The 13,344-nt window shown below is 42.0% G+C and overlaps 1 protein-coding gene across 1 annotated transcript; it reads left to right on the top strand.

Annotated features, from left to right (window-relative positions):
• The first annotated feature begins 406 nt into the window (after positions 1–406).
• On the top strand, positions 407–808 carry LOC113005530. The gene has a single exon (XM_026141237.1). The coding sequence runs from the start codon at positions 407–409 to the stop codon at positions 806–808; it is 402 nt and encodes a 133-aa protein (XP_025997022.1).
• The last annotated feature ends 12,536 nt before the right edge of the window (positions 809–13,344 follow it).

Here is a 13,344-nt window from a genome sequence, read left to right as displayed (position 1 = left end):
TGATGTGGTCGAGATGCGTCCGTACTCGAGCTCCAACAGAGGCTATCACTACATACTCACCGTCATCGATGCGTTGAGCAAGTTTGCATGGGCCATACCGCTTAAAGCCAAGGGTGGAAGAGAGACGGCTGAAGCTATTGCCAGGATAATTCGAAAGAGCGGAAGATGTCCAAAAAACTTACAGACGGATATGGGCAAGTAGTTTTACAACGCTGATGTGCAAAAACTCTTGAAGAAACATGACATCAACCATTATTCCACGTATTCAGTGTTAAAAGCAACTATCGTTTCAACCGGACTTTGAAGAACGACATGTGGAAACAATTTACGCTCAATGGAAACTATAAATGGATCGACTTGTTACCACGTGTCAAACTATAATGCGCGAAAGCATCGAACAATCGGTATGCGGCCTATTGATGTTACTCCCGCTGTTGCTGAAAAGCTGTTGGACACGGTGTATAGCCACGTTAAGATTGCGGGTTCTGCAAAATTCAAAGTAGGCGATTCGGTACGCGTTAGCAAGTACAAGACAGTCTTTGAGAAAGGATATATGCCCAATTGGACAACCAAGGTGTTTAAAATTGCCAAAGTACAAATAACTAATCCTGTGACTTATCTACTAAAAGATTACAAGGGAAAACCTGTTGCCGGAGGATTCTACGAGTATGAGTTGCATCGTGTCACTCATCCTGACGTGTATCTCGTTGAAAAAGTGTTGCGCAAAAGGGGGGATGAGGTTTATATGAAATGGCTCGGATTTGACAATTTACACAATTCATGGATACACAAGGATAGTGTGTTGTAAAATAAATTATACGCTACATTATTATTATACTCATGTTTATTACAATATAAAAAACATATTATGTATTGACATTTTGAAATAAAAAAGTATAAAAAAATACAAAAATGTGTTGTTTGTTTATGAAATACATGTATTACAATGGTATTTTATAATGCCCCCATGGGAGTGTGTCGGTAGAATTAGGCACAATGTATCTCTTATCATCGTAAGGACTTAGAGCGACTTTTGCCTCAGATACAGTATATACCTTGTGCAATTTCGATCTTATACACGATTGGCGACGAGTCATTTCAATCTCGTCAAATAGACATCACGTGTAATCATCCAACGTTATTGTTCGCGTTACGACGTTACTTTTGACACCTTTGACTTTTTTTGTGTCTTTTTTACCGTCGACGCGCAACGCGTACATTTTCGCTCTAAGTCCTGCAAATTCAGTCATAATCGCACCGTTATTCTCGTCCTTCATTAACCCTGGTACTTTTTTATTTGCGAGAGGTATACCATATGCATTATTAGATGGGTAATCGCTCGTATCAAATTTATTGATATCGCGTTTCATTATGCTGTATATATCATCGCATTCTATGTAATATATAAGACTATCTGTGTCGGTGTACATAACCTTACATTTCTTACGATACAGTGGTAACATGTACTCGTAATGAAATTCATACAAGCAGACTTTTGATAAGTCAAGTATACACATACCCACATAAATCGGCTTGTTGAACTTTACCTCGAGTTTACTCATTTCGATGGCAACCAAGTTTTCTGCAAAAACACTGCGGCTGTGAAAATTTGGTTTCGAAATCATTGCTTCCGCAAATCTACCATCCCATTTTGTCAATAATTTTACATCAACGTGATTGCGTACGTTCTCCATGGTTTTGCCGAATACTGCGTTATTCATTAGTTTATATAAATTTTTTTCAAAATTATTTTTTGCATGAGTTCTAAATTTAGTGTTTAATTCTATATAATCGCAAAGCCATGGAGATTGCACAAATTGTAGCGCGCGGTGAATTTTTGTTAGGCGAAGACCGTGACGAGTACATTGCTGCAAGTTTCGATAATGAATTACATATTGCTTTTTATCATATAGTGTCGCGAGAAGCTTGTCTTGTCGCTTGCCGGGTGGTTTGTCGCGTGTAGGACAGAACGGTAAATCGGCGTGCGCATCGTGGAGATTTTGTGGATATTCCAAGTCGACCTCTAGAATATAACCCGTGGGCGAATCTGGTGAGATCGCGTTCACGTCAAAATTCTCAACGTCTTCAACCCATCGAAATTTGCCGTAAGGCAGCGGTTGGCACATCGTGAAGCCGTACAAATTGTTTACATCAAAGTACATTAAATATGACGATGATTTCAATGGATCGTACGACTGCATGTACTTATTATTGGCATGCACGTATCTGCTAGAACATTGGCTAAGACCGCCACGTATTCCACGTTCGATAAACATTACTATATTAATGTCGGTAAACAAATCAAATTTGATACGCGTATATTTTAACTTTACATCCCACGTGTAACTGGGCAATGTGTAATAATGCGCGGGATCGAGTCCGTAACTAGTAATGCAACTATTGCGAAAGTTCTCGAAAATATCTGTCAATAACAAGACATCAGTCTTCAAACATAAATCACTATATTTGCCCAGGATTTTGATAGAGAACCGCTGCCACACGTTAACGGCGTGAGCATACTCGTAGTCTTTCTCAGACACGGTATCGCCGGTTAAAGAACTAAAAAATAAATCGCGCGGTGGCAAACGTGACTCATCCAATTTTTTAAAACTGTCAATGTACTCGTACGGGAAGACACTTTTTTGCGTTAGTAAATCAAAATTTTCGGTAGATAAATTACAATATTTGCGTTGCCTTATACGTAGTTTATCCTTACTGAGAAACGATGCCAATTTATCGAGACTTAGAAATTAAAAAAAATTAATAAATCTTAATTTTATGCATGTCTGTTTTTTTATCCTTGGTGCTTTTAACATGTTTAGTAAATGAAATATATTTTTTTTTGTTATAGGCAACAAATTGATATTGCCTTCAAATGCATTAGATATTTTCTCAATTATAAAATGGGCATTATAACCAGCTAAATTGTGAAAAACTACGGGATGTAACGCGTATCTTTATAATTTAAATTACAAATTGAATGAGCTGGACCTCAGTAACGACCGGTAAGGTGGCAATAATTGCTTACCCGTTTTTCATCCGGCGTAAACGACTTCTCGCATGTGGCAACACGTTGCGCTATTATGTTTTGCCCAGTCGTCTTGCGTAAGATTCATCGATGTATTAGTTAATAAAATATTATGTACATTGCGCGCTAAGTCTTGAAGTTGCTCGACGAACCACGCGATGCAATCTTTATCGCGACTAAACCGATAATACGACAATGTGTTGCCATATGAGCAGTGTACATAACATCCTACGCTAAATACCTGATGATGTTGATAGTAATATGACTTTCTTCTCGGGTTCCGTTTGCTGTAGCACACATTTAAAATCGGCGTAAACGATAAAGGGTGCATGCTCCTTGCTGCATGGGTTGTCAAATTCGAGCCATTTGTCTTTCTCGATCGGCAGTCGGATGGCACAGTCGTTCATTTGTCTTTCTCGCTCGGCAGTCGGATGGCACAGTCGTTCATTTTTCTGCAGTCCACTATGTGTGATTGCAATTTTTCGTTGGAACCAAAATAGTGCAGACATCTGTAAAATAAAGAAAATAATTTAAATATGTTTTAAATTTTTGCATACTTTTTTATTTATTCATATGCTTACCAATCGCAAAAATATTTTTTATGACCATGTTTGTTGAGTTGTAAGCTAACGAGGCGGGACAGATTCTTAATCCATACGAAGTGGCCCACGTCATTATCTTCTTGCACGTACAACAAGTTTACGTGCTTGTCCATCTTCTTATCAGTAAGTTGAATTGGAAGAATCAAAATATCATATGGTTTCCTCTCGATGCAATATACGTTGATCGATACGTTGTTTAAAGCGTTCAAATTTTTTAATTTGCTTCAGCGTCATCGGAAACTCAATGCCTTCGAGATTTAACACTGTTCTGCATCCGATAATGCGGATACGAAGATACTCGATCTACATTGATGTTTGGCTGGATACAAAGCGGCAACTACTGACCATGCAAAACACGCATTGTCCATAGATTTCAAATTGACCACTGCTGTCTTCAATATAATTTCGCGTGGCAACTCAATTTCACATCCCGCGTGCATGGGATTAAGTTTATTAATGTTCACAGTTAGATTCTGGATTCGCATGAGAGCCCATTCGCTTTTGCGTTCCTGGAACTCATCGAGCATCGCCAACGTGACATCGATGACGCGCTGCTCGTACCACTCACGCACATTCGACGTTTGGTAAAGTTCATTATTTTTCGTTGCAATATTTTTATTATCGCGTTCACCATGAATGTTCACAAACTCACCGTTGAACACAGTATTCACTTTTACATTATCATGTTTCTGGATAGCGTCTCGCACATGCTCAATAACCATATCACTGGCGTCCTCCAAGAATTGTTGCGGCTCGATATAGTCCATATTAATCACCGCGCCGGTCAAAATGCGGCTCTTGAACGCGGCGTTAATCTCACGCCATATGAGCGCTTTCTTATCACCGGCACTATTGCTCGCGTATTCATCACCACCAACGTGTATAAAACGTTTCTCTAACTGAGTCTTTGCACTAACGAGTCGTGTGATTCTCGCAACTAGAGATTGTTTATGCCCAACAGCGAGTCGAGGACGCTTGGCACTACAGCGTTCTTCAAGCTGTTCGAGGCACTCGTCACATCGTTGCAGCCACGCAAAAAACTCCACCAAAGTCGCAACCTGCGAGCATTGCTCGAGCAGTTCACGTTCCACTTGCTCAATGTTTTCCATTTTTTCAGTTTTTTATTGGGTGGCATACACATTGGGCACATGTTGCACGGAAATGTTTATAAACGTTGGTTTTTGGCAGCATTCGCAATACTTGCTAGAGAGCTCAATATAAGGCCCAGTTTGATGGAGTCAAATGACTTGCGCTAATCCAAAGTCCGCGGGATCACCTTCCATCATGCATGAAGTACATGTTACTTGAGTGTAATCTTCATGGAGAGTAAGCATATAATAAACTGATATCTTGCAAACTTTCGTAGTCATATGCAGAGCATTAAGTTGCATAGCAGATGGCACATCTCTTTCCATGCAATCTTCAAGGTGCTCACTATGATCACTGTTGTAACCGTTATCATCGAAGAACGTCTCGTCTTTTTCTTCTTCTTCATCATCATCATCTTCTTCTTCTTCGTCCAAAATGTCTTCAAAATTCACTTCTTCGAACGCTTTGTTATCATTGTCTACGTGATTTTCGGGATCTATGTTTCCGATATTCTCAAAAAATATATTTTCGTCGATATTTGCACAATTTTCCATTTCTTTTATTTAAAATTTGCGAATAAAATAGCACATTCTGTTACACGAAAAAATGTCACATACAGTTGTACTCTTAAAAGTTTTTATTTTTGACACGAACGATGCGTTCGCTACAAGAGGCGACTTAAGACTAACTATTGTAGGTCAAAAGGATCTTCTCTTCAACATTATAGGTGATTTCTTTTTTAAGTGACACTCAATTTGCAAGAACGTTTGTGCGAAATATATCGATTAGTTTTGGTTTTTTTACAAAGAAGGAAACTTGTGATGACCGATGCATCGGTCTTTTACCTGGGTCAAATACGAAACTATTGTTCGAAAAGATCAAACGGAAAGGTTTTCCGGTGTATTTATGAAGGTGTTAGATGAGATATTGCTTGTAAGGAAAACTAACAAAGCATTTTACGAGTTCAAAATTACCCGTATATGTGCCGCAACATGTTTAAGCGGCAACGATTAAATTCCTGGGAAAAGAAGTTTTCCCCCCTCTTAAAATTTCATAAAACCTTATTTCTAAAAACGTTAAAATTTGCGATCAGTCGTACATTAGTTGCTTGTATGAACGGATTTAGCATCGGAGTATCAGTCACTGAAATAACGAAAAAGAATATAAAAGATGGCAAATTATTACGTTCCGATCCAGGCTGAAGCGTGTGAAAAAAAATTGTAAGTATCTATACATACTTTTAAATAAATATTTTTATATTTTTTCTTATTTTCTACAACTTACTCATCCTTATTTTTTTATTTACAGATCATCTTTGGAACCAAAATATACGCCTCGCATTCTGGGAAGGAGATTCGCATTGACGCCTACAGTTTATAAATATCTTGACATTGGGATCAGCGCAGGACCGATTTCCTTTGTCGAATTAATTATCGGAGACTACCGAGGCAATCAAATAATTCTACATTACGAACCGTGGAAGGCATTGCTTCAAAGACGTGCGGACATCGAGCAACTTGTGCATGCAACTGCTGCGGCATCACACACCATTTGCAATTTAACTATACAAGTTGTAAATGTGAGCAATGGAACTATAATAAAGTTGACGTCGTGTGGTACTTGCATGTACATGAAACCGTCAACTATATTGTTTTTATTGGAAATCGAGCATTGCGTCGAGCATGCGTTACCAGTTATACCAGAATATATATGCTGTAAACAAAAAATATAAACATTTCGTATCTCTTTTGCGCAGAAATTGTGTTAACAATAAGTGCGATGCGGCGAAATTGTTACGCGAAATGTACGGTAAAACTTTACTCATAGACTGTGAACTATTAATGTACGCTTTGGACAATATTGTATATAATGCCTTACACGTTTAATAAATGCAAAAAGTTTTTAAAAATAATAATGTCTAAATATTATTTCTATTATCCACCTTCCCATAATAAATAAAGTACGAACGTTTACGAGGCGGAAGCGAGAGCGTACGCAGATATCAAATATTTTGACCCATTTTTTGTGACACGTTCTACCCATAAGCAGCGGTCAAGGGTCTTATCTCTTTCGGAGATAAATACCCGATTATTTGCCTTGCCATAAAATTCCGTTTTTGTGTCAAAATCCTTTTTAATGTTATAATACGCAAGCGAATATGCATAGCGTATGGAAATAGTACTATTCGTAGTAAAAATTGTACTATTGGTAGTATTCGTAGTAAACTGTCCGCAGCGGGGGGTACGAGCTAAAACATTACCCCGTACGGACCCGTAAAGATTCGTCTGCAACGTGGATGCCATTAATTGAAACATATATTAAATTTAAAAATGATTTGCCTTGTCCACTTTTCCTCTTTAATATATATAAAAAAAAAATGCGAGCGAGCTAACAATAGCCGCAACGCGTGCGGCCAAAAACATGCGACTGACGCAATAGCGTGCCGCAACGGGGGGTGCGAAAACATTACCCCAGGTAAAGATTCGTCGTCTACAACGTCGACGACAAATGTACTGGTTTTAAATGACGGGTCATAAAATATTTCTTGACAATGGAAGAGGAAAAAATGTTTCTTCTTCCTAAAAGGCTGAAACGAATTTTTAATACAAAAATGTAAACAATATGTAAAAGAGAGATCGACAATAGAGAGAGAGAGAGCGATACGTTCTTCTAAATATTTGTTAAATAAATATTTTAATACGAGAAAAACCTAAACTATATGGGAAAGAGGGAGAGGGAGAAGAAGAGGGATACGTTTTATTCCCAAATAATTGTTAAACTAATTTTAATAAATTGATATAAAATTTATATTAAATTGATATTAGGTTAATATTATCCTAATATAAAACATAATAAAAATTTATATCAATTTATTAAAATTAGTTTAGCATATAACAATGATTCGGGAAAAACCGTTATTGGAAGGAGAGGAAAAGAGAAAGGGAGAAAGACAGCAAATATACCTGATCCTTGTAACGTCCCTCACACACACACACACACGTACACGTATACACTAACACATAGTGGTCCCGAATCGGCCTATAACAACTACTAATAAATATTAAATAAACGTTAAATAAACATTAAATAAACGTTAAATAAATATTTTCCCAAATCATTACTTTAAAATTTTAATTAATGTTAAATAAATGTTAAATAAACGTTAAACAAATGTTAAATAAATATTTTCCCAAATCATTATTTTAAATATTTAATAATTGTTAAATAAATATTTAATAAATGTATAATAAATATTTTTCTATAATGAATTGGACAATAAAAAATTAATACTAAATAAATATGAAACAAATATTTAAAAATTATTGTGTGCTGATTGGGACAGCGTAAACGGGATATCACTGACACATAGGTATCTATGTATAAGTTTTTTGAAACCAATATGGCGGAGAACGGTTTCCCCTGGGCTGCGTTCAGGTTCCTCACCCGGGTGCACCATGCTGTCGTTTTATCTTTGTTGTTTACCAAATGTTAAACAAGGATAGAATGATGTCTGGGTGCACCCTGGTGGAGAATCTGAACGCAGCCCTGCATGCCTGAGAGAACACCCCCTCTTGCCTAAAGTAGGACTTTATGCTCCGTCCCTCTATTCCTAAGTTCGTGCTCTCGACCCAACGTTAAGTAAGAGAGATGCGTGGGGAACTCTCATTGAGTATATGGACAGGGACTTTGACTACATAAATATGGACTGCTAGTACCTCCCACTTTTCCTATGTTTTCCTGTAAGAAAGATCTGCAACGTTTCCATCTCCTAAGTGGCAGAAATGTGAAACGAAAAAGCGAGACAGCAATAGTAAAAGATTAGAAAAGAAAGAGACAGAATACAATATATTGCTTTGAATTTATACGTTTACTCCAAAATATACAATTATATTTCTGTAAAATAAGAATTAATTTAATTAAATTAAAAGGAAATAAATATAAAATATACACATTTTATTATTAAAGATATATTTTAAAAAATTATATAATTAATATATATATATATATATATATATAATAAAATATATAAAGCAAAAAATGGAAAGTAAGTAATTAAAAATAAAAACAATTAAGTGATATCATATAAATAAAAGGAAGTCTCATTAAAGAACCGTCATTTTCGGATAATAAAGTGTACAGTATAAATTATTGCCCGCTGAAAATAACAGTTTTAATTAAATTACGTCTTATGAAATCTTTGTGTTCATTCAACGTAATTATTTTACCTTCATAAGCTAATTTAACGTTCAAATAATACGTAATTATATTAATAATTAATTTTATTATTACATATTTATGATTCTCTAATATTTCTAGATCTTTAATATGTGTGTCAAAGTTAATAAATAATTTATCTAATCTTACATTTCTTAATGTTTCTTGAATCATTGTAGGGATTATATTTCTCATTTTTAATTTATTTTCTAATTTAAAAAAATTAAAAATTTTTTCACAAACAATTACTGTTTTATAGGTGTCAATTCTTGGATATTGCACAAATGTTTATTACTGTTGCGTATAAAAGCCACACACCACACCATATGTTATTTTATACTGCAAATCGTCGCTTAGGAGATGGGGGCGCTATAGATGTTTCTTACAGCCTAAAAGAGCCAACTAGCAGTCCATATTTATATAGTCAAAGGACAGGGAGGAGAAATTGCATTGTTTCCCATATGCCATAAGTGTGTCCCATTTGTGTAAGAGAGAAAGATATACAAGCCATATTTGTCCTCTCTGCGCATGTGTCAACTTCAATACAGCATTTCTAACATTAAAGCACATTCCAAAACATTCTCTTCAAGGAAAATTTTACTCAATATAATATAGTATACATTATATTTACATACTATACATTTTGAGTCAAATTTTCTTCGGAAAGCACGTTTCAGAACTCAAGTTATAACTTAAATAATTATTTATAACTTCAAAGATCTAAACTGGTGTAAGCGACGCATGCGCAGAGTAGACGTACATACCTTTCTCTCTCGCACAGATCTTGAACACACTTTTGGTGCTATTATTCCCCCTCCATGTCTATATACTCAAAGGGAGCTCCCTGTCTTGTTCTTTCTCAAGCGATCTCTCCTTCTCGACCTATCCTTTTTTGTCTCGAGCATTCTCACTTTCTCTCATTACAAGCCGGCAACACTGCACAAGCAGACAACACTGCACAGCTTAGCAAAAAGATTTCAGATTTTTGTCTTACAGAACCGAGTTGCGCGCGCGACGTATTATTGTGTATAAGTTTTATATATATTGTCACGTACTTTTCCTGACGCCGGCGAAATACGCGATCAAACAATGGAATGACTCGCGAAACAGGCGCGGAAGCGACGAACTAACTGAGAAACACCAAATGCTCGCACCAAATCGCGAGATTGGGCGTCAGACGCGATGATACCGGTCGCGCCTCCAGGTTCACTTTTCCACTCTAAACACGGATTCACAACACGCGAGAATGCGTCATGCCAAAACGCGAAATCGTCGCTCGCACGCGGCCAGCTAGCTCCTCTAACCGGTAGAGGGGCGGGGTAGCGGAGACAGGGACGAAGCGGCTCTCTTACGGGAGACGACGGATAGGCGAGAAATTAAGTAAAGTCAGGCCGATATAACAGATAGAGAACACCTGTATTGCAGTGCATAATAGAGACGGCTTACAATAAAATAAGAACAAAAAAGAATAGCGGTTAGCGTAAGAAAAAAAGACAAAGAGATAAGGCGTTGACCAAAAAGAAATTAACAAGTCGGACGCGGGAATTACTTCACTCAGACCATGATTACGCTACACGCACCGATCACAACGACTGGTCCCGCGCGAAGCGCGGCAGCCAATCACATGCGCTCTGACCGGCGCGGCAAGAACGCGAACGCAGAGCCTCCGCTAAGGCGAGCCACGTAACTCTGAGACACGAGTGCGTACAATAAAAGCTCCACGCCGGCGACAACGCAGTTGCCAGAACCGCAATACAAAATTAATAGAACACGTGCGATACACCAAGTCACCGATATCTCGGACGGCCGTATGATCACGGCCGTAACACGACTCACGCACGTGCGCGAGGGCTTTGCGGCTTCCCGGGAAGCCGGTCGTCCGCGAGCTTCTACGGCGGGACGGCTCAAACACACGCGGCAGCCGACAGCTGGGTGCCCCGACGAGGTCTCGTGCTTGAGACGTAGAGCCAGCCAAACACTAAGAAGCAAGGTGCGTTCAATCGCCACGCGGCGGACGCACTCACACACGAACCTAATGGCTCCACCTCAGAGCGCGAGCCGGTCGACACCGACAGCCCGTGGCTTTACACGATTGTTAGAGGGTCACCTCGACGCCGACACCGGTCCTCCTCCTGGTCTCTCAGGTCCTCTGGGATCCTCTAGTGGACGCGCTCGCCAGGCCGGACACTCTCGCCGATATCGGTCCTTCCGATAGCCACCGACGATAACCCAAACCGATAGCTCGCACTCTCTCGCTCTTTAACGCGATTTGTACGCCGAACGCCGGGTCGCACGCAAAAGCCGAAAGGATCGCGTTCGATGCGCGATCGATGAGCGCTACCCCTCCCACAGGGTGCGCGATATCCTTGCGCCTAGCGGCGCGGCCTATCAGCGGCCGCCCTTATCTAACCGTGACGTCACGGCAGCGCAGTGTCGGGTCTCCGCAGGTGCGGTCCCCGTCGGCATCCGACATCTTCGTCGTTCTTGTCGTCCTCGCGGACGACAGCAGCAGAATTTCTCCAGTGGTGACTCTTCGCCGCTACCCTCCTCGATGGACAGCCGGCATTCGACGGCCCTGGTCCTGGCCGTTCGTCCGCCCCAGCCTGTCCATCAGCTGTGCCACTCGCGAGCCTCCTTTGCGTGGCGCTTATCTGTCGCCACGTCTTGTCTCGTCCTCCTCTCCGTCGGCGTTTTCCTGTGCGCCGGCCCTGGACGATCGCTCTCTCCCTTTCCTGTCGCGGTCCGTCTCCCTCGCCGCTGCTGGTCCTTAGGCGACGTTTGTCGAGGTGCCTGCGGTTACATGTAATAAGCCGCGAATGAGTACATAAAATAACACGCAACGCAGTCCCGCCGGAGATTTCGCTCTCTTGCCGAGTGCCCGGCCCGGTCGTACGCGCCTCCTTGCGCTACGCTTAGGCGGAGGACGAAGTGGCGAGGCAGATAAAACTGCCACGTCACAACCCCCCCATGCCAAGCGGGACCGTGCCGGTCCAGATACCCCTCTGCAGCCACGAGTTACCGAGGAAGGCGCCTCAGAGCGACCGAAATCTCCAGTCTGTCGGCTGCGATATCACAAAAAAAAAATATCAGATGGCACAACACAAAAAAAAATCTTACCGGTTCGCAAAAAGAAAAGAAAGGAAATTGTCAACCGACAAAATGGCCCCGACGACCATACCAAAAAAAATCGTAACTGTTAGGACGCGGCCAGGGAGACATGGTCATCCCCTGGCTATTCGCTCTTTCATCTCGCGGTCCCGCAGTTTCCGGTCCCGGACGATAGGCTCCAACGCGCCTAGTGCGTGCTTTTGCGTCGGCGATCAGATGGGATAGGAGGAACGGAGACGGAGCAGGCTGCATTCACACCAAAACCAAAGACAGCAACGTATACAAAGCAGGCGTTTATTAGGGCGTCCCTCACCAACAAACAAAACAAACAAACAAGACAGACAAAAAAAATGACACCCACTTTGGTACGGGCGGTCGATAGCCGTGGCAAGAGAACGGGAGGGGTCGGGCCGGTTTTCCCCCAAACAAAAAAAAATCTTCATTGGATCAGCCCCTGCTCACGGCAGGGGTGGCGGAAGTCCGATAACACAAAAAAAATTATCCTCTTGGACCGATACGGGGGCAGGTCCATCCAACACACACAGCCCCCTGAGGCCCCATGGGCTAAGGTGGGCTCCGGCGGCGGGCCCCCGGTGAGCCACCCTGGTATCGGGGCGCTTCCGGGCCGGCAGGATCCCTCTCCGGGTCGTACGGTCCCTGACGGAACCAGCCCTCCTGGCAAGTGGGACACCGTGGTGTTGACCGTGGTGTCCCTTCGTCCGCACCGATAGCAATACACGGCGCGTGGTCGCGGGCAGCGCCAGGCGAAGTGTTCCAGCGAGCCGCAGTTCCAGCAGGCTTCGCGCTCGGTGCTGGTCGAAGCCCGCCGTGTGTTGGCGTCCACCTGGATGGGACTGGGTGTTTGGCGGCGGGCGGCAGGGCCCCCAGGACTTCCTCGGGACGACCCGCAGCGGGCGCCCTCCCTCAAGGCTGCGCTCAGCTCCCCGCAGTTGCACAGGCGGGTCTGGAGGCCCACGTTGCGTCGGTACGGGTCGGTGCTCGTGCCGACATCTCGCCGGTTGGGCTGTACTTGGAGGCCCGCGTCTCTTTGGCGCGGCCCCACCTGAACGCCAACATTCCTCTGGTCGGGCTCGGCCTGGATGCCGATATCTCTCGGTGGGAGCAACCGGCAATCGCACCACGATTCCGCGCGGCGTCGGGCGCCTGCGCCGTTCCTCGACGTAGTGGGCGAGGTCTTCCCAGAACCCCGGGTGGTTCCTGGTGATCCAGGCAAACAGGTGGACCCAACGCCACTCGAAATCCGCGTCCGCCTGCGCGTTCATCCCCCTAGGCATCCAAGGC

The sequence above is a fragment of the Solenopsis invicta genome, chromosome 8 (assembly GCF_016802725.1).
Source record: "Solenopsis invicta isolate M01_SB chromosome 8, UNIL_Sinv_3.0, whole genome shotgun sequence".
NCBI classification, from domain to species: Eukaryota; Metazoa; Arthropoda; class Insecta; order Hymenoptera; family Formicidae; genus Solenopsis; species Solenopsis invicta.
This window is presented reverse-complemented; position numbering and strand designations above follow the sequence as displayed.